The sequence below is a fragment of the Cherax quadricarinatus genome, chromosome 81 (assembly GCF_038502225.1).
Source record: "Cherax quadricarinatus isolate ZL_2023a chromosome 81, ASM3850222v1, whole genome shotgun sequence".
NCBI lineage: Eukaryota > Metazoa > Arthropoda > Malacostraca > Decapoda > Parastacidae > Cherax > Cherax quadricarinatus.
In genome coordinates, this window is record NC_091372.1 from 2,396,155 (window position 1) to 2,419,259 (window position 23,105).

Here is a 23,105-nt window from a genome sequence, read left to right on the forward strand (position 1 = left end):
CCAGGAGTTCTGTGTTTGGTTGGTACATGATGCCTAGCCAGGAGTTCTGTGTTTGGTTGGTACATGATGCCTAGCCAGGAGTTGTGTGTTTGGTTGGTACATGATGCCTAGCCAGGAGTTGTGTGTTTGGTTGGTACATGATGCCTAGCCAGGAGTTGTGTGTTTGGTTGGTACATGATGCCTAGCCAGGAGTTGTGTGTTTGGTTGGTACATGATGCCTAGGCAGGAGTTGTGTGTTTGGTTGGTTGATGCCTACAGGATGATGATGCCTAGCCAGGAGTTCTGTGTTTGGTTGGTACATGATGCCTAGCCAGGAGTTCTGTGTTTGGTTGGTACATGATGCCTAGGCAGGAGTTCTGTGTTTGGTTGGTACATGATGCCTAGCCAGGAGTTCTGTGTTTGGTTGGTACATGATGCCTAGCCAGGAGTTCTGTGTTTGGTTGGTACATGATGCCTAGCCAGGAGTTCTGTGTTTGGTTGGTACATGATGCCTAGCCAGGAGTTCTGTGTTTGGTTGGTACATGATGCCTAGCCAGGAGTTCTGTGTTTGGTTGGTACATGATGCCTAGCCAGGAGTTCTGTGTTTGGTTGGTACATGATGCCTAGCCAGGAGTTCTGTGTTTGGTTGGTACATGATGCCTAGCCAGGAGTTCTGTGTTTGGTTGGTACATGATGCCTAGCCAGGAGTTCTGTGTTTGGTTGGTACATGATGCCTAGCCAGGAGTTCTGTGTTTGGTTGGTACATGATGCCTAGCCAGGAGTTGTGTGTTTGGTTGGTACATGATGCCTAGCCAGGAGTTGTGTGTCTGGTTGGTACATGATGCCTAGCCAGGAGTTCTGTATTCATGTCATTTCCAGGAACCTAACTCTTGCAAATTAGGGGTTTATCTGTAGTTTAATTATATGTACAGGGTATTTTGAAGGGTAGGGAAGTGATTATGTATGGAAGATATTATCATTGAAAAAATGAGATATAAGTGTCCCTTGTTTTATGCTGTAGTTGTATTCCAGGCTCCTTGTTTTATGCTGTAGTTGTGTTCCAGGCTCCTTGTTTTATGCTGTAGTTGTGTTCCAGGGTCCTTGTTTTATGCTGTAGTTGTGTTCCAGGGTCCTTGTTTTATGCTGTAGTTGTGTTCCAGGCTCCTTGTTTTATGCTGTAGTTGTGTTCCAGGGTCCTTGTTTTATGCTGTAGTTGTATTCCAGGCTCCTTGTTTTATGCTGTAGTTGTGTTCCAGGGTCCTTGTTTTATGCTGTAGTTGTGTTCCAGGGTCCTTGTTTTATGCTGTAGTTGTATTCCAGGCTCCTTGTTTTATGCTGTAGTTGTGTTCCAGGGTCCTTGTTTTATGCTGTAGTTGTGTTCCAGGGTCCTTGTTTTATGCTGTAGTTGTATTCCAGGCTCCTTGTTTTATGCTGTAGTTGTATTCCAGGCTCCTTGTTTTATGCTGTAGTTGTGTTCCAGGGTCCTTGTTTTATGCTGTAGTTGTGTTCCAGGGTCCTTGTTTTATGCTGTAGTTGTGTTCCAGGGTCCTTGTTTTATGCTGTAGTTGTGTTCCAGGCTCCTTGTTTTCTGCTGTAGTTGCATTCCAGGCTCCATGTTTTATGCTGTAGTTGTTTTCCAGGTCTCTTGTTTTATGCTGTAGTTGTGTTCCAGGTCCCTTGTTTTATGCTGTAGTTGTGTCCCAAGCTCTTTGTTTTATGCTGTAGCTGTGTTCCTGGTCATTTATAACATAAACAGTTAATTCTACATAAAAAAATCTTATATATGCTCTGCAAACCATTTAGATTGCATATGGCAAAAGTATAGTGCATATACTGAATTACCAGTGGGGGGGGGAGACCCTTAGAAGAGAATTATTCAGTAACATTTAATATAAAAAAATACAGGTACTTCTCACTTAACCCTTAAACTGTCCAAACAGATCTATGTTCACATGCGTAGTGCTCCAAAAGTAGATCTACGTTTTTTTACATATTTTCAAATATAACAAAAGAAACGTAGATCACAGTTTTTTTTATACGTTTTCAAATGTAAAAAACAAAAAGAAGATCTACGTTTTTTTACATACTTTCAAATGTTGTAAAAACATAGATCTATGTTTGGACAGTTTAAGGGTTAACCCTTTCAGGGTTTTGGACGTACTAGTACGGCTTACGCACCAGGGTTTTTGACGTATTAGTATGCCTAAATTCTAGCGCCCTCATATCTAGTGAAAGAAAGCTTGTAGGCCTACATATGAAAGAATGGGTCTAAGTGGTCAGTGTGCGCAGTATAAAAAAAAGTCCTGCAGCACACAGTGCGCAATGAGAAAAAAAAAAAACTCTGACCGTGTTTTTGGATTAAAACAGCGACTTTGCACTGTATTTTCGTATGGTATTTATTGTATTCTAGTTTTCCTGGTCTCATTTTATAGAATGGAAGACATATTACAGAAATTGAATTGATTTTGACTGGTTTTACAATGAAAAGTACCTTGAAATTGAGCTCCAAGTAGCAGAAATGTTCGATTTTTACTTAAGTTCAAAAGGAAACAAATCATGCTAAGCGTCCAATATACGTCAACTGGTGAGTCTTAATATTCTTTCACAAGTGCGCTGATATTATTTATACCACTTCTACACTAATGCAGTAGTCTGCATAACAGTAAATCTTTTATTTTTTGTGAGAATAAAAATTCAAAGTGGAAAGCAAAAGAATGTAAGAGGGGCGTGGGGACGTGACTAATGAACAGAGGAAATGTTATTTTAGTGCCAGGAATGTCTTTCTTGTTTATTCTGGACCCTATTTGGAAATTGGCATCTTTTGAAATTTGTGCAAAATTGGCAAAATTGCTAAATTCTGACCACTGTATTGGATAGTTGAAATCGGTAAATGGGTGGTTTCTTGTACTCATTCGATAGAAAAAATGGAGTTTTCGCGAAATAGTTATGATTTTTGTCGACTAGTGCATTGAAATTGGTCGAAAATAGGGCTCGAAGTGGGCAAAATCGCCAATGCGTAAACATCGTCGAGACCGCTAACTTCGCGAGAGCATAATTCCCTAAGTTTCCCATCAAATTTCATACTTTTTACTTTTGGTGTCATTTTGATCGGGAAAAGATTCTCTATCTTTTCATAAGAAAATATATATATATTTTTTTTTTGAAATTTGGCAACCCTGAGAACAAGTCTGGGAGAGGGCCTGGGGACCCTGAAAGGGTTAATGACTGAGTTAGGTTTCTAAGAATAGGTTGGTAAGTGAATTGGATGTTAACTCTCTGACTGTCGCAAGCCCATTTCTGAAACTGTCATTCTTTGTCACAAAATATTTGAAAAAAAAAAAAAAAATCTTATGAAATGATAGAGAATCTTTTCCTGATGACACCAATAGTACAAAATTTGATGGAAAACTTACAGAATTGTGCTCTCGTGTAGTTAGCAATCTCGGCAATATATACGCATCTGTGATTTCACTGACTTTGAGCCCTATTTTCGATCAATTCCATTGTTCCAGTTGACCAAACTCATAGCTATTTCTGTAGAACTTCATTTGTTCTATCGATTGAGTACAAGAAACTGCCCATTTACTGATTTCAACTACCCAATAAAGTGGTCAGAAATTGGCAATTTGGCCAATTTCACTCAATTTAAAAAATGCCAGTTTCAAAATAGGGTCCAGAATAAACAATGCAGACATTCCTGGCACTAAAATAACATTTTCTCTGTTCATTAGTCACGTCTCTAGGCCTCTCTTATATTACTCTTGCTTTCTATTTTGATTTTTTATTCACACCAAAAATAGAAGATTTACTGTTATGCAGACTACTGCATTATTGTAAAAATGGTATAAATAATATCAGTGTAGTTGTGAAAGAATATTAGACTTGCCATTTGTTGCGTGGCATTTGTTTACTCTTGAACATTGGCAAAAATCAAACATTTCCTCTACTTAGATCTCAATTTCCAGGTCGTTTTCTTCATGAAACTAATCAAAATCATCTCTGTTTCTGTAATATGTTTTCCATTCTATCAAATGAAACCAAGAAAATGAGAATGCACCCATAAATACTATTTGAAAATACACCTCAAAGTCAGCATTTTAATCCAAAAACATGGTCAGAGTTTTATTTTCATTATGCACTTCGTGCTGCAGGATTTTTTTATACAGCACACACTGACCACACAGGCCCATTCTCTCATATGTGGGTCTACCAGCTTTCTCCCGCTTGGTTTGAAGTCACTAGAATTTTTGAGTATACATTCATCCAAAACACTAGCTCGTAAGACATATATACGTATATGGCCGAATCAGTCAAAGCGTTAAACGAGGAGCTGCCCTTTACTGATATTTCAAGCATACTATACTGGTAGTGGGTTTGTGTCAGCCATCTTTACATATTTTTTTATGTCACCTTTGCACCATTTATAACATTTTTAGTATGTTAAAAATAGAACTAGGTATACCTACCATCCGACTTACGACCAAGCTTGGTTCCGACCAACCAGTCATAAGTCGAAATGGACGTAAGTCGAACCTTTGAAAATTGCCGACATACTGGGTAGGGCATAATGTCAAACTTTTCCTATATAAACTACCTACATAGTACTGTAATGTAATGTACAATCATTATTTCATTTTTTTTACCATAATTTACTTCTATTGTTGTATTTTAATTATTTATGTACTGTATATAATGTATACATGGTAGTGATATGTACAGTGGACCCCCGGTTAACGATTTTAATCCGTGCAAGAGGGCTCATCGTTATGCGAAATAATCGTTATGCGAATCAATTTTCCCCATAAGAAATAATGGAAATAAAATTAATCCGTGCAAGACGCCCAAAAGTATGAAAAAAATTTTTTTTTACCACATGAAATGTTAATTTTAATACACACAAACTGAAAAAGGCATGCACAATTACATGACACTTACTTTTATTGAAGATCTGGTGATGATTGATGGGATGGGAGGAGGGGAGAGCATTATCTTCTTACTGTTTAGAAGGGGAATCCCCTTCCATTAGGACTTGAGGTAGCAAGTCCTTTTCTGGGGTTACTTCCCTTCTTCTTTTAATGCCACTAGGACCAGCTTGAGAGTCACTGGACCTCTGTCGCACAACAAATCTGTCCATAGAGCTCTGTACCTCCCGTTCCTTCAAGACTTTCCTAAAATGGGCCATAACATTGTCATTGAAATAGTCACAAGCACGGCTTGCAACAGCTGTGTCAGGGTGATTTTCATCTATAAAGGTTTGCAGTTCAACCCACTCTGCACACATTTCCTTAATCTTTGAAGTAGGCACAATGGATTCCACAACTGGCATAGGCTTCTCAGGGTTAGCCCCAAACCCTTCAAAATCTTTCTTAATTTCCATACTAATTCCCACCCTTTTTACCACAGGGTTGGCACTAGAAGCTTTCTTGGGGCCCATGGTCACTTATTTTCCACAAACAGCACCGAAAACACTGTAATAATACGAAATATTCCGAGTGTATGCTTGGATGTTACCGCGGAGGCTGGCTGGTAAACAATGGGACGGCCGGCACATGTGAGGGCACATTGGACGCGTCTCGGACGAAAATCGGTATGCGGGTTTTTAATCGGTATGCGGGGCAAAAATTTTGCGATAAAAGTAATCGTTATGCGGAAAAATCGCTATGCGATGCCATCGTTATGCGGGGGTCCACTGTATTGTAAATTTTACGTCGCATACAGTATCATATGTTACTATTATCTTTATGTATTGTCGACACAGTGGAATGGGAGAATACCACTGGTAGTGTCATCCTGCCAGAATGTACTATAACCTATACCCTAAGTAAAGAGAAACAACTCTGGAACATGTGTAATACGTATCCGGCTGGCTGGCTGGGTGGCCGGGTCTGTGGTTGGCCGGGTGGCTGGCTGGATGGGTGGGTGGCCGGGTGGCTGGCTGGCTGGATGATGGGTGGGTGGCTGGATGGATGATGGGTGGGTGGGTGGCTGGATGGATGATGGGTGGGTGGGTGGCTAGATGGGTGGGTGGGTAGTTGGCTGACTGGCTGACCGAATGTGGCTGTCTCTTTGTATCTCTCTCTGTATCTCTCCCTCACTGGTACACGTAAGTCAAGTTATCATACATATTATAAGTTACCTAGGATAACCCAAAAGATCCAGACAAAGTGCTATACATTGGATCTGTACTCCAGTGCCCTAAATTAATAATAATATTAATAATCATTATTATTACAATAATACAAATGTACTAATATTAATATTATTATTATTAAGCTATAATATAATAATCGTGTCCACTCATTACTTACCTTAAAATATCTGTAGTTTTAATGTAGAGTGAGAGGTGAGTAAACAAGATTAAATGAATAAATGAGAGAGAGAATGAGAATGTAGAATGTTCACGAGTTATGTAAACAAACGTTGTTGTTGTTACCAGCCCCGACACGATTGGTTCCTGTTCACTGTCAAGCCGACCAGAAAAACATCTCATATTTGTTAGTTTATATGTTATGTAGCATGTTTATTATATAATTTTGAAAAAAAATCATTGATGGATTAAGCAAAATTTCTATATTAACGTTTTATACACAATAATAATAATATAATAATAGTAGGTTGGTAGACAGCAACCACCCAGGGAAGTACTACCGTCCTGCCAGATGACTGTGAAACAGAAACCTGTAACTGTTTTGCATGATGGTAGGATTGCTGGTTTCTTTTTCTGTCTCATAAACATGCTAGATAACAGGGATATCTTGCTACTCCTATTTACACTTTGGTCACACTTCACAGACACGCACATGCATATATATATACATACATCTAGGTTTTTCTCCTTTTTCTAAATAGCTCTTGTTCTTCTTTATTTCTTCTATTGTCCATGGGGAAGTGGAAAAGAATCTTTCCTCCGTAAGCCATGCGTGTCATATGAGGCGACTAAAATGCCAGGAGCAATGGGCTAGTAACCCCTTCTCCTGTAGACATTTACTAAAAAAGAGAAGAAGAAAAACTTTATAAAACTGGGATGCTTGAATGTGTGTGGATGTAGTGCAGATGACAAGAAACAGATGATTGCTGATGTTATGAATGAAAAGTTGGATGTCCTGGCCCTAAGCGAAACAAAGCTGAAGGGGGTAGGGGAGTTTCGGTGGGGGGAAATAAATGGGACTAAATCTGGAGTATCTGAGAAAGTTAGAGCAAAGGAAGGGGTAGCAGTAATGTTGAAGGATAAGTTATGGAAGGAGAAAAGAGAATATGAATGTGTAAATTCAAGAATTATGTGGATTAAAGTAAAGGTTGGATGCGAAAAGTGGGTCATAATAAGTGTGTATGCACCTGGAGAAGAGAGGAATGTAGAGGAGAGAGAGAGATTTTGGGAGATGTTAAGTGAATGTATAGGAGCCTTTGAACCAAGTGAGAGAGTAATTGTGGTAGGGGACCTGAATGCTAAAATAGGAGAAACTTTTAGAGAGGGTGTGGTAGGTAAGTTTGGGGTGCCAGGTGTAAATGATAATGGGAGCCCTTTGATTGAACTTTGTATAGAAAGGGGTTTAGTTATAGGTAATACATACTTTAAGAAAAAGAGGATAAATAAGTATACAAGATATGTAGGGCGAAATGACAGTAGTTTGTTGGATTGTGTATTGGTAGATAAAAGACTGTTGAGTAGACTTCAGGATGTACATGTTTATAGAGGGGCCACAGATATATCAGATCACTTTCTAGTTGTAGCTACACTGAGAGTAAAAGGTAGATGGGATACAAGGAGAATAGAAGCATCAGGGAAGAGAGAAGTGAACGTTTATAAACCAAAAGAGGAGGCAGTTAGATATTGGAGTATAGATGGGCTAATGAGAGCATAGGCAATGGGGTCGAAGAGGTATGGGGTAGGTTTAAAAATGTAGTGTTGGAGTGTTCAGCAGAAGTTTGTGGTTACAGGAAGGTGGGTGCGGGAGGAAAGAGGAGCGATTGGTGGAATGATGATGTAAAGAAAGTAGTAAGGAAGAAAAAGTTAGCATATGAGAAGTTTTTACAAAGTAGAAGTGATGCAAGGAGGGAAGAGTATATTGAGAAAAAGAGAGAGGTTAAGAGAGTGGTGAAGCAGTGTAAAAAGAGAGCAAATGAGAGAGTGGGTGAGATGTTATCAACAAATTTTGTTGAAAATAAGAAAAAGTTTTGGAGCGAGATTAACAAGTTAAGGAAGCCTAGAGAACAAATGGATTTGTCAGTTAAAAATAGGAGAGGAGAGTTATTAAATGGAGAGTTAGAGGTATTGGGAAGATGGAGGGAATATTTTGAGGAATTGTTAAATGTTGATGAAGATAGGGAAGCTGTGATTTCGTGTATAGGGCAAGGAGGAATAACATCTTGTAGGAGTGAGGAAGAGCCAGTTGTGAGTGTGGGGGAAGTTCGTGAGGCAGTAGGTAAAATGAAAGGGGGTAAGGCAGCCGGGATTGATGGGATAAAGATAGAAATGTTAAAAGCAGGTGTATGGTGTAGGAGGTAGGTTACTGAAAGCAGTGAAGAGTTTTTACGAGGGTAGTGAGGCTCAAGTTAGAGTATGTAGGAAAGTGGGAAATTATTTCCCAGTAAAAGCAGGCCTTAGACAAGGATGTGTGATGTCACCATGGTTGTTTAATATATTTATAGGTGGGGTTGTAAGAAAAGTAAATGCGAGGGTCTTGGCAAGAGGTGTGGAGTTAAAAGATAAAGAATCACACATAAAGTGGGAGTTGTCACAGTTGCTCTTTGCTGATGACACTGTGCTCTTGGGAGATTCTGAAGAGAAGTTGCAGAGATTGGTGGATGAATTTGGTAGGGTATGCAGAAGAAGAAAATTAAAAGTGAATACAGGAAAGAGTAAGGTTATGAGGATAACAAAAAGATTAGGTGATGAAAGATTGGATATCAGATTGGAGGGAGAGAGTATGGAGGAGGTGAATGTATTCAGATATTTGGGAGTGGATGTGTCAGCAGATGGGTTTATGAAAAATGAGGTGAATCATAGAATTGATGAGGGGAAAAGGATGAGTGGTGCACTTAGGAGTCTGTGGAGACAAAGAACTTTGTCCTTGGAGGCAAAGAGGGGAATGTATGAGAGTATAATTTTACCAACACTCTTATATGGGTGTGAAGCATGGGTGATGAATGTTGCAGCGAGGAGAAGGCTGGAGGCAGTGGAGATGTCATGTCTGAGGGCAATGTGTGGTGTGAATATAATGCAGAGAATTCGTAGTTTGGAAGTTAGGAGGAGGTGCGGGATTACCAAAACTCTTGTCCAGAGGGCTGAGGAAGGGTTGTTGAGGTGGTTCGGACATGTAGAGAGAATGGAGCGAAACAGAATGACTTCAAGAGTGTATCAGTCTGTGGTGGAAGGAAGGCGGGGTAGGGGTCGGCCTAGGAAAGGTTGGAGGGAGGGGGTAAAGGAGGTTTTGTGTGCGAGGGGCTTGGACTTCCAGCAGGCATGTGTGAGCGTGTTTGATAGTAGTGAATGGAGACAAATGGTTTTTAATACTTGACCTTGCTGTTGGAGTGTGAGCAAAGTAACATTTATGAAGGGATTCAGGGAAACCGGCATGCCGGATTTGAGTCCTGGAGATGGGAAGTACAGTGCCTGCACTCTGAAGGAGGGGTGTTAATGTTGCAGTTTAAAAACTGTAGTGTAAAACACCCTTCTGGCAAGACAGTGATGGAGTGAATGATGGTGAAAGTTTTTCTTTTTTGGGCCACCCTGCCTTGGTGGGAATCGGCCAGTGTGTTAATAATAAAAAAAAAAAAATTCCAACATGCTATACTGTGCTTCTAGATATAAGGCATAAGCATGACTGTGGCATGTACTTCGCATTTCCACTTGCTCACACAAGACGATTCTGCAACGTGTGTAATGCATGTTCGGCTAGCTGGCTGGCTAGGTGTATCTCTGTCTGCCTGTCTTTGTCCCAGAGCTACTCATGTACCAGAATCAAGAAGTAAGTTTATTTAGGCACAGGCACACACAAGTACAGTTATCATACATAATGTAAATTACCTAGGATAACCCAAAAAAGTCAAAGTGCAATACTATGCTTGCATGTATAAGATATAAGCATTATGGTGGCAAGTAATATACATTTTGGCCACAGTTGTATCTCTCCACTTGTGCAGATGTGACAATTCTGCAACACATTTAATACCTGTTCATCTAGGTTATGATCATTGGTCCATACATACATGTTCCATATGATTCTCAAATACATGTTTGTTGATTCTTGAATATCAGTCAATACATGCAGTATTTACATGTTGCTTTGTATAATTTTTTTAACTGTATTTATGTGTATGTTTACCTGAATAAACTGATTTGACTTGCTTGACTTATTGACTTGACTGACAGACTAGTATAGTTGACTTACTGACTGGACTGAGTGACTTACTGATTTGACTAACTATAGTTAGTGAATACTGACCGACTGAGGGAACTAGACTGAGATCGAGAAATGGTGATGCGAAGTGAGATGCTTGGCGCTGAGACGCACTGCCGTTTCCACGACCAAAATTCTCATACAGGTTACAATACCGACTGGTTGGAAAGCTGGTCGTAAGTCCGAGCGGTTGCTAAACAGGTAGGTCGTTAAGTGAGGAGTACCTGTATCAGTTAAAAAAAATGTGAAGAATGTATTTTGTATTTTTACAGTCAATGATGTATGGAGTTTTATTTATACATTAGGGAATTATTATAATTAGGGTATGATATACGCTAGAATTTGTTTTTCCAGAGATGGTTCAACCGAAGCTCACATGTAATGTAGTGGAAGAAATCTTTGGCCGCTTGTGCTCTTTAAACAGAAAAACTTCAATCATCTGTTCCTTTAGTGGAAATAATGCCTTGATGCTGGAGAAGGGCTTTTGATTCAAGAACTTGGAGTTACACTTTTCTTTATTGGATCTAACATGATTGCCTCCAAGTTTCTAGATGCTATATCAGTGGTCCCCATGGTTGTTTATTTTTTACTGTGATTATGGTATAATCCTAATTCAATCATTTAAGCTGAAATCCATTTTTTTCTGTAGATGCTTCATGTGCTTGGCACTGTGGCCTGAAAAAAAAGCACGGCTTCAAAATAATGAGTAGGAGATTTAACTAGAAATTCATAATTCCTGTAGATTATCTATCTGAAGATGTTTATTTTTCTCTCAGGGAGACGACTATGTTTATGACATGAATGACTACCACAAGTCTCTGCTGTCTTGGGGCTTCCAGAAATTTATGTATGGCCTTTGCCCAGATAATGGAAATTATGGAATGAATGGGTAAGTTGGGAATCCACTACGATATACCTGGAGGGTATTCTGGGGGTCAGCGCCCCTGCAGTCTGGTCCACAACCAGGCCTTGTATTCATTATTACATTTTACTCTACTCTGCTTGAACTGTTTATTGAAGAATACTATGTTTTAAAATGCCTAGCTTGGAAAGTACTCCTATATCTGTTAGTCTGTCTTAAGCAAAGAATTAACTTTATCAAGCTATACATTACTGAAGGAGGAGTGTTAATGCTGCAGTTTTATAACTAGTGTAAGCACACCTCTGGCAAGACAGTGATGGAATGAATGATGGTGAAAATTTTTCTTTCTTGGGCCACCCTACTTTGATGGGAAATGGCCGATGTGTTAAAAAAGAAAAATTACTGATGTATAAGAGTGAGTGCATGTATGTGTTTAATAATACATTTATATCATCAAACTGTTCTCTATCTCATTGTAGGATTCAACTCATCTGTATATTTATTTTACACATACTTAGCCCATTTGCTGTCCAGGCCCCAGAAATTAATATTGCTTCTAGTGTCCACTTTATAAAAATAGCTTTTATTCTGATATGGTATTTTTTTATGATAAAGACTCCAAAAACATGAAATTTGATGGAAGGCTTAGGGGATGACACAGGCACAAAGTTAGTGGTTTATATGTCTGTGATGTGGTCAACTTTGAGTCCTATTTTAAAGCAATTCCATTTCTCTATTTGACCAGATTTTTAGCTATCATGCATAATAAAATATAACCAGGAATGATGATAAAATATAGTCATGTATGATAATAAAATATAATCTTTCAACACACCGGCCGTATCCCACCGAGGCAGGGTGGCCCCCCCCCAAAAAAAATGAAAGTTTCTCCTTTTACATTTAGCAATATATACAGGGGAAGAGGTTACTAGCCCCTTGCTCCTGTCATTTTAGTCGCCTCTTACAACACGCATCGCTTATGGAGGAAGAATTCTGTTCTACTTCCCCATGGAGGTAAGAGGAAATAAACAAGAACAAGAACTAGAAAGAAAATAGAAGAAAACTCAGAGGGGTGTGTGTATATATGCTTGTACATGTATGTGAAGTGTGATCTAAGTGTAAGTAGAAGTAGCAAGATGTACCTGAAATCTTGCATGTGTATGAGACAGAATAAAAAGACACCAGCAATCCTACCATCATGTAAAACAATTACAGGCTTCCATTTTACACTCACTTGGCAGGATGGTAGTACCACTCTGGGCAGTTGCTGTCTACCAACCTACTACCTAGATAAAATATAATCATGTATGATAAAATATAACCAGGAATAGGTTGGTAGACAGCAACCACCCAGGGAGGCAGTCCTCTCCTGCCAAGTGAGTGTAAAACAAAAGCCTGTAATTGTTTTACACATGGTAGGATTGCTGGTGTCTTTTTTCTGTCTCAAAAACATGCAAGATTTCAGGTACATCTTGCTACTTCTACTTACACTTAGGTCACACTACACATGCATGTACAAGCATATATACACACCCCTCTGGGTTTTCTTCTATTTCCTTACTAGTTCTTGTTCTTGTTTATTTCCTCTTTTCTCCATGGGGAAGTGGAACAGAATTCTTCCTCTGTGGACCATGAGTGTTGTAAGAGGCGACTAAAATACTGAGAGCAAAGGGCTAGTAACCCCTTCTCCTATATACATTACTAAATTTAAAAGGAGGTTTTGTTTTTCCTTTTGGGCCAGTTTGTTGAAAGAAGAAGAACCAGGAATAATAAAATATAATCAGGTATGATGATAAAGTATAACCAGGAATAATGGTACAATATAACCAGGAATGATGATAAAATATAACCAGGAATGATGATAAATATAACCAGGAATGATAATTACATGTAAGCATAATTGTCAATTTTCCATCAGTTTTGTGTATTATTACCTTCAGAAAAAGATTCTCTACTATGCTTGGACATTGTGGGCAAGTTTCATATTGGAGATCAGGACAGTGAAAGGGTTAGAATAATAAATATTAGGTGGTTTCTAGGTTGGTTTTTATGGGTTTACCAAATGTAGTAAAAACACACAAGACAGACCAGGAGGTGTAGGGAGCTTTATCCGACCTCAGGAAAATTGTCAAAAAAGGCAACATTGGATAAAGTGGAAAATATACTACTAAAATAGAGATGATTTTAGTTTGGTCCATTCCTGGAAGTAGCTTGAAATTAGACTCAAATTAGCAGAAATATTTAATATTTGACAATTGTCCTGAGGATGGGTAAGGCCTCCCACACCCCCTGGTCTGTTTTGTGTGCTTTTATTAAGTCTGATACAATTATTGGGATGCCCTGTACTATAACCAATCATTGCTGGTTATATTTTATTATTCAAGAAATAGGGTAAATCTTCACTTTTTTTTTATTCAAAATAAAGGCAAATGTAATACAGGAGAAGCATGAGGATGTGATTAATGAACCAAGGAAATGTTGCTTTAGTGCCTGGAATATCTACAGTGTTTATTCTGGACTCTGTTTTTAACCCTTTGACTGTCGCAGGCCCCTTTCTGAAGCTGTCATTCTTTGTCGCAAAATATTAAAAAAAAAAAAAAATTATTTTTTCTTATGAAAATGTTAGGATTATTTTACTGAGTGTTTTAAGCCTAAAAAAAAAATTTTGCCATCAGTACTTACCGAGATATAGAGCCACAAAGTTGGCAGAAAGTGAGGTGCGTATGGCAACAGCGGCGACTGCCGCCCACCCGGTATTCTTTTATTTACTCTAATTCAAAGGTTTCTTGTATTTTCCAATATTTTTCTTTTCCAAGTAACATATGTGGCCTGTGAGACCAATGTAAGGTGCATTGTTCAAATATACACTCATTGTTTACAACACAATAACTGAACAAACTTTATCACTAATAGTTTGTGTATAAAATTTGTTTACACAAACAAACAATACAAAACAAAGTTTATTACTATTGTTCCATAATATACACCTACCATCCGACTTACGACCAAGCTTGGTTCCGACCAACCGTTCGTAAGTCAAAATGGACGTAAGTCGAACCTTTGAAAATTGCCGACATACTGGGTAGGGCATAATGTCAAACTTTTCCTATATAAACTACCTACATAGTACTGTAATGTAATGTACAATCATTATTTCATTTTTTTACCATAATTTACTTCTGTTGTTATATTTTAATTATTTATTTACTGTATATAATGTATACATGGTAGTGATATGTATTGTAAATTTTACGTCGCATACAGTATCATATGTTACTTTTATCTTTATGTATTGTCGACACAGTGGAATGGGAGAATACCACTGGTAGTGTCATCCTGCCAGAATGTACTATAACCTATACCCTAAGTAAAGAGAAACAACTCTGGAACATGTGTAAAACATAGCTGGCTGGGTGGGTGGGAGGGAGGCCAGGTGGGTGATTGGCTGACTGAATGTGGCTCTCTGTCTCTCTCTCTGTCTCTGTCTCTCTCTGTCTCTCTCTCTCTGTCTCTCTCTCTCTGTCTCTCTCTCTCTGTCTCTCTCTCTCTGTCTCTCTCTCTCTGTCTCTCTCTCTCTGTCTCTCTCTCTGTCTCTCTCTCTGTCTCTCTCTGTCTCTCTCTCTCTGTCTCTCTCTCTCTGTCTCTCTCTTTCTGTCTCTCTTTCTGTCTCTCTGTCTCTCTGTCTCTCTGTCTCTCTGTCTCTCTCTCTCTCTCTCTCTCTCTCTCTCTCTCTCTCTCTATCTGTCTCTCTCTCTCTCTCTCTCTCTGTCTCTCTTTCTGTCTCTCTCTCTTTCTGTCTCTCTCTCTTTCTGTCTCTCTCTCTGTCTCTCTCTGTCTCTCTGTCTCTCTCTCTCTGTCTCTCTCTCTCTGTCTCTCTCTCTCTGTCTCTCTCTCTCTGTCTCTCTCTCTCTGTCTCTCTCTCTCTCTCTCTGTCTCTCTCTCTCTCTGTCTCTCTCTCTCTGTCTCTCTCTCTCTGTCTCTCTCTCTCTGTCTCTCTCTCTGTCTCTCTCTCTGTCTCTCTCTCTCTGTCTCTCTCTCTCTGTCTCTCTCTCTCTGTCTCTCTCTCTCTCTGTCTCTCTCTCTCTGTCTCTCTCTCTCTCTCTCTCTCTCTCTCTCTCTCTCTCTCTCTCTCTCTCTCTCTCTCTTTTTTTTTTTTTTACACAGGGTTTGACAAGGTTAAGGATCCCTAGCTTTATTGACAAGCTATTTGCAGGGTAAGGATTCCTAACTTTATTGGCAAGCTAAGAGCTGTTACCTACATCAGCTCATTTGAAAGCATTTTTATTGTTATGAGACATACAAGTAGGGAACAGGATGAAGTTGGAGCCATCTGTGGGCCAGCCTTTTCATTTGATCAACTGACTTTATCTCGTTGACATCATAATGCTGTACGAATGTGTTCCATACTCGAGTCATCCTGGGTATATAGGATCTCAGATGGAGTGATGTTCTGGAGATGGGTACAGCCAGAGTGAAGTTGCTGCTTTCTGCCCGTCTTGTGGCATAAAAGCTTGTTTCACGCTGTCCTCGAAGTGGATCCAAGTGTGGTACTTTGACAATATTGGCCTTGTACATAACAGTAAGGCCACCCACGTCCCTCCTATGTTGAAGGCTCTGCTGAAATGACAGATCTATCCAGGATGGGTCCAGGCGAGAGATGAGACGTCTTGCTCTGTTCTCTACTCTGTCAAGCAGTCGCAGATGAGAGGGGGGGCAGGCAAACCAAGAAAATGGAGCATACTCAATGTGTGAGCGTACTTGTGCCTCGTACAGAATCTTGCATCCCCTACTGTCAAGCAGATGCGAGATACGGCGAAGTGCTGTAAGCTTCCTGGCTGCCTTGTTTACAAGATTTACAACATGGTTCTTCATGGTTAGTTTGGAGTCAAATTTCACCCCAAGGATATCAACTTCTTCTCCAGGTGCCAGCACCCTCCCATTCATCCTTACTACTGCACCAGGATTACCATCATAGTGCCTAGAGACGATCATCATTTGCGTTTTCTCAGGTGCAAATGTTACTTGCCATCTATTTCCCCAAGCTGAAATAGCTCTCAGCTGGTGATTGATGTAGCTTAGAGCAGCTGGCATTTCTTCTCTTGGATAAGTGAATGTCGTTGTACAGTCGTCTGCATATGCATGTGATTCTGGGATGAGATGAAGAAGGTTGTTGAAGTAGACATTCCATAACAATGGTCCCAGCACGCTTCCTTGTGGAACACTTGCCCCAATAGGATGTCTTGCTGATTCCGTTCCATTGAGAACTACACTTAGAGATCTACCATGATGGTAATCACTGAGGAGACATAGCGTAGAGCCTGCAATTCCCACTCTCTCTCTGTCTCTCTGTCTCTCTGTCTCTCTTGTCTCTCTGTCTCTCTGTCTCTCTGTCTCTCTCTCTCTCTGTCTCTCTCTCTCTCTCTGTCTCTCTCTCTCTCTCTGTCTCTCTCTCTCTCTCTCTCTCTCTCTCTCTCTCTCTCTCTCTCTCTCTCTCTCTCTCTCTCTCTCTCTCTCTCTCTCTCTCACAGGTATACGTAAGTAAAGTTATCATACATAGTATAAATTACCTAGATAACCCAAATAATCCAGACAAAGTGCTATACAGTGGATCCCTGCCTCAGTGGGAAATGGCCGACTTGTTGAAAAAAAAAATAATAATTATTATTATTATTACAATAATACATATGTACTAATAATAATATTATTATTAAACTATAATATAATAATCATGTCCACTCATTACTTACCTTATTAAAATATCTGTAGTCTTAATGTAGAGTGAGAGGTGAGTAAACAAGATTAAATTAATAAACGATTGAGTGTGTAGAAGGTTGGCGAGTTATGTAAACAAACGTTTTTGTTGTTGTTGTTACCAGCCCGGACACGAATGATTCCTGTTCACTCTGTCAAGCCGACCAGAAAAACATCTCCTATTTGTTAATTTATATGTTTATATGTTATGTAGCATGTTTATTATATAATTTTGAAAAAGAAATCATAGATGGATTAAGCAAAATGTCTATATCAACGTTTTATACACATTTAATGCGCCTCAGTGATTATTATTGTGTTATTATCATTATTAATTAATATGGCGTCTTCAAGACCAATTACACTCTTAATGAGTGGCTCTGAGACAGACAAGCAGACAGACACACACAGGTAGACACACACACTCAGGTAGACACACACACAGGTAGACACACACACACAGGTAGACAGACACACACAGGTAGACAAAAAGACACACACAGGTAGACAAAGACACAGGTAGACATAAAGACAGACACACAGGTAGACAGACAGATAAACAGACACACAGAGATACACAGATATATAGGCAGACAGATACAGACAGGTTTATGTGCAACAGTGAAAACAAATAGAGAGTTCGAGAGTAAGAGCCTTTCTTGCCACAGACTTCATCTTAGGGGCCATGGTGAAATTTACTGTCCAGTTAGTACAGTTAATACAGTATGATGATGATGATAGGACAGGGTTGCTCAAACTGATGCTGCCTGCATGACGCATTGCCGCCGCGAGTATTGTCAAATATTGTACAGTGGTGTGCATCAGCCGGCCCAGCCCAGCTGCCAGATGCACGGTCATAAGTCGAGTGAACGTATGTCGAGCAGGTTGTAAGTCGGAAGGTAGGTGTATATACATATGTACAGTCACTGAACACGTTCCTATAACTGCTGCAGCTTGTGGAACTCTTTGAAACATGGGTATATGCAGAGTGGCACTTGACACTCCTCACACATAAAACGAGTGTCTCTGCGTGTTTGTGGGCGTTTTGTGGTATGTGTACATACATAACACCTCTTCTGAGCATTTTTCTTGGCAGTAGTAGGAGGCAGTTGTATGGGGTAGTGATCACCAGGCCTGAAACGAGATGGCGTGTGTTGGTAATTTTGTGGGCGCTGGTCTATTGCAGGTGTTGCTCCTTGGTACTTTGCGATTATTTGTCTGATTACTGACAAACAAAATTCACCATATTTTGGTGTTTTGTTGGTCCTCAACTTGTATATGTTATAAGCATTTAGCATGGAGATATCAACAAGATGGAAAAAAAGTTTTATATACCACTTATAACTCTTATGTACACAATCAGCAAACCCAATCTGCATGTCACATATGTCCACTAAGCGCATATTGAGGTTGTAGTCCATGACAGCTGCAGGCTTTAGAATGGTTTCATTGGTCTCTCTGTTGTGCCTGCCACTGTGTGCCATTTCGTTTCGGTGAACTGATGTCAACAATGTGACATCACGTTTGTCATGCCACTGAAATGCCATGATGTCATTGGCAGCAAAGGCTTGCACCTCACCTCTGCGAGTGCCAGCGTTGAACCTTGGCATATGTTTATGATTACCACGCACTGTGCCACACACATTTGTCAGGTTCACTCGCAAGAAATCACTGAGTAAGGGGCTTGTGTACCATTTATCAGTAAATAACATATGCCCCTTACCAAGATATGGTTCCATCATTGTTCTAACCACATCACCAGAGATATCCAATAACTTCATGGTATCTCTCAAAGTATTACTGCCAGTGTACACAATGATGTCCAAAACTAGACCACTTCTGCAATCACACAGTACAGTGGACCCCCGCATAACGATCACCTCCGAATGCGACCAATTATGTAAGTGTATTTATGTAAGTGTGTTTGTACGTGTATGTTTGGGGGTCTGAAATGGACTAATCTACTTCACAATATTCCTTATGGGAACAAATTCGGTCAGTACTGGCACCTGAACATACTTCTGGAGGAAAAAAATATCGTTAACCGGGGGTCCACTGTACAAATAACTTTATACCAAAGCATTTCCTCTTGCTTGGTATATATTGCTTGAATGAGAGTCTTCCTTTGAATAAAATCAAAGACTCGTCAATAACAAGCTTCCTGAAGGGATAAAAATACATGCAGCACTTTTGTTTCATGTACATAAACACATTTCTGATCTTATATAACCTGTCGCTTCTGTCAGGCCTGGTTTTGTCTGAAAAGTGTAACATACGTAACAGTATCAAGAAACGATTGACACCTATAATGTCACTAAAACCTGGAGTTGAAATCAGGGGTTCTGTTGCCCAGTATGTGGTGACAGTGTGCTTATACACATGGGGCATAAGCATTATTGTGGCAAAAAACAGGTACATCTCTGCCACAGTTGTCTCCTTCCACTGGTGTAGCCGTGATCTTGGTGAGAGAATTGTATTTACCATGGTGTATTCATAGTATGTGTTGGTTTCCCTGGCAATGATGTCCATCAGGGGTTCATTGAAGAATAACTCAAAGCATTCCAGTTCACTAGCATTGTTCCCAAGTGGACATGATGGCTTTATTCCACTTCGTGTTTCATCAAATTCATGGGGACTGGGAACAAACTCGTCACCTTACTGCCAATCCCAGATGCGGTCTGCTGGTGGGTTCTGGATATTGTAACGTGGTTATGGTTGTGCAGGTTGTGGTTGTGCAGGTTGTGGTTGTGTAGGTTGTGGTTGTGTAGGTTGTGGGAGTGTGGGGTTGGGTGAGGCTGGTTGTTGTTGTGCAGAGTCAGTAGCGTGGCCCGCTGCTGGTGCCACATGGGTCGTGCCACCATCACTATCACCACCACTGCCTGCTGCCTCACTCACATCATTCATACCCATCGTAACAATATCGTCATCTTCACTATCAGGTCGTGGTGTAGGGCCACGGGATGTGCTCCCAGAGTTTCTCCTTCCCCTTGGAACAGCATATGAAACACTACCAGACCGCATGCTACGTCGTACATACTGCCACTTCACTGGGGAATATTCACCTTCACTGTCACAACTAGAACTGCTTTCAATAACCTTGAAATCACTATCACTATCACATTCACTGCTAACATCTGGGTCTTGTACACGACCAAATAGTTTCCTCTTTCGTCCTGGTACAGGTGAACGTGAACGTAAACAAGCCGGCCCAGCACCAGAGGTGGAAGGTTGTGGGTCATCAGGGTTTTCATCACTAATTACGTCATCCTGGGCACTTTTTTCGGTCACACTCGCTTCAAAACCCTGGAATTCACTGTCACTGACACTTTCATCGCTGTTAGAGCTATCACTTGGGGACAAAAGACCTCCAATCCGCCGAGGAGTGAGGTACTTCTTACCGCGAGGCATGGTGAAAATGGACTACCAAGATGGCGTTCCCACAATGCACTGCTGAGTCCCAGATTTTTTTCACAGGGTGCACACCCACCACTGAGACCCATTCTCTCTCATGTAGGCCTACCAGGCCTTTCCCGCTTGATTTGAAGCCGCTAGAATTTATGCGTATAAATACGTCAGAAACAGTGGCGCGTAAGACGTATATATACGACGTAAACAGTCAAAGGGTTAAATTAGTATTTTTTTTACATTTTTTGTGTAACATTGGCCAAATTACTGAATTCTTTGTACTTTGTAGGGTGGTTCTGATGTTGAATGGGCAGTTTATTTTGCTCACTTGGTAGAATTTGGTCAAATTGATAATAGAATTGGCTTAAAATAGGACTCAGTGGACAAAATCACCAATAAGTAAATTGTGGCCAGATCTTAACTTTTTGCCTCCATTCTTCCATAAGTTTTCAATGAAATTTTGCATTTTTGGCATCTTTACCTTCAGAAAAAGATTCTTTACTATTTTAGAAGAAAAACTTTTTGTTTTTTTTTAAAGTTCCAACACTGTGATCACTTTTAATTTTGGGGCTTCCAACAATGAAGGGGTTAATGGTATACAGTACTAATAAGTTTATGAGTAAGATATGTGCAATACCTGATGCCTTTATCTGCAGTATCTTGTTTGACTCCAGTACAGGAGAGCCCCATTTGTATGGCTCTAAGGTTCCCGACCTTGTGTAATAAGCAAAAATCACCTGCAGGTGAAAAAGATCATTTTTTCATTATCGAATGTGTCTAAAATGCCTGATAATGTATTTACACTGTCATATATTAAGTGCTCAATACAACTAGGCATAAAAAACATAAACAAGTAAAATAAATACACAGTATACAATACTTACCTTAAAATATGGTGCTGGTTGCCCTTCCCTTACGTAGAAAAGCAATAAAAGCACTGAACATAATGAACAATGGCTCAGTTGAAAACCAACGAAAACATGAAGCACCGAAAAGAAGCTGTATACACTGGGCTCTCGTGTATGTGTCCATCATGCTGCCTGTGCTTCAAATGGAGTAAAACTTAGGAATGAAACACAATAGCTGAGGGACTGATTACCTCATCTTCCACTGTCTTCCATATATAACCTATTGAATTGAGAAAGCTATAGGTTCACAAAACATATTCATAATAATGACACTCAAGTGGTGCACATGTCTCACTCTTTAAGTTTCTAAGTGATAAATATTACACATTGAACCATGAGAAATAGCACAAATGTTTTGGTCTAGCTGGAGACAGCTTCATGTAAGCTCAGAATGGGTTTCTAGCTAGACTGGATTTTTTTTTTTTTTTTTTTTCAACAAGTTGGTCGTTTTCCACCGAGGCAGGGTGACCCAAAAAAGAAAGAAAATCCCCAAAAAGAAAATACTTTCATCATCATTCAACACTTTCACCACACTCACACATTATCACTGCTTTTGCAGAGGTGCTCAGAATACAACAGTTCAGACTGGAAATATTTACACTATTTTTTACTGCTTATTGTGAGACATCATTAAAATGGTAAACAATACAGTACTGACAAGTTGAAGACTAAGACCTGGGTGCAACACCTGGATGTCTTTATTTAAAGTCATTTCACCAACTCCTGGATTTTCCACATGTCTAGTTTCACTTAATGTGAGTCAGATAACCCAGTGTTAGTGTATGATGCAGTATATAAATATTGATAAATCTCGATAGATAATATATAATTTGTTTCTTTCATTGCATGTCACTTCTTCTAAGGCTCCTCCAGGTGAGCTGTTATTAATTACAGAGTATTATTGACTAGTTATCTACATGTTAGTGCAGGAGAGCCCTGTTTGTACGGCTCTTAGGTTCCTCACCTTGTGTTATAAGTAAAAATTGTCGGCTGGTGGAAGAGAGAGCAGTTTTTTCATTATTGAATGCATCTGAAATGCCTGATACTGTGTTTACACTATCATGTATAAAGTGCTCAATACAACTAGGCATTAAAAAAAAAGATAAAAAAGTCAAATAAATGCACAGTACGTACAATACTTATCTTAATATATTTTGCTGGTCGCCCTTCCCTCTTGTAACTCTTGTGTGAAAGCAGCGGAAAAGCGGTAAAAGCCACAAACATAATGAACAGTGGCTCAGTTGAAAGCCAACGAAAGTGTGGAACACTGAAAAGAGTGTGCCGAATATCCCGGGCTCTCCTGTAAATATCCTTTTTGGATTTTTTTTTTTAAAGAGGGGGTGGCAGTGGGTAGAGATTTTTTGTTATTAATACTATTTGCATGTCAGAATTTGCCTCCAGAACTTGATCATGGGCATTGTTCCAGGGGCATATCTAGGTTCTAATATCAGGGAGTGACCACATAAAATATGCCACCCCCACATACCAAATAAAATAACTTGAGATTTATTAAACATGCATCTGTGTCCATTTACCTAAAATTCTGTTGTTAATTCTACCATTGTTACTAAATGATGGTTGTACTGGGGTCATGGAGTGATAAGTAAGGATGGGATTACACATGAAGTATATTGGTGGATAAAAGGTTGATAGGTAGGCTTCAGGATGTACATGTTTAAAGAGGGGCAACTGATATATCGGATCATTATTTAATTGCTGATGACACTGTGCTCTTCGGAGATTCTGAAGAGAAGTTGCAGAGATTGGTGGATGAATTTGGTAGGGTGTGCAAAAGAAGAA

At 39.7% G+C, this 23,105-nt stretch overlaps 1 protein-coding gene across 1 annotated transcript in view; it reads left to right on the forward strand.

Annotated features, from left to right (window-relative positions):
• The window catches only part of LOC128699781 (KICSTOR complex protein SZT2), an 807,931-nt gene that overhangs the window by 65,150 nt on the left and 719,676 nt on the right, over positions 1-23,105 (forward strand). The window contains 1 exon segment of the mRNA XM_070102247.1: positions 11,156-11,268. Within this exon segment, the coding sequence (XP_069958348.1) occupies positions 11,156-11,268 (113 nt within the window).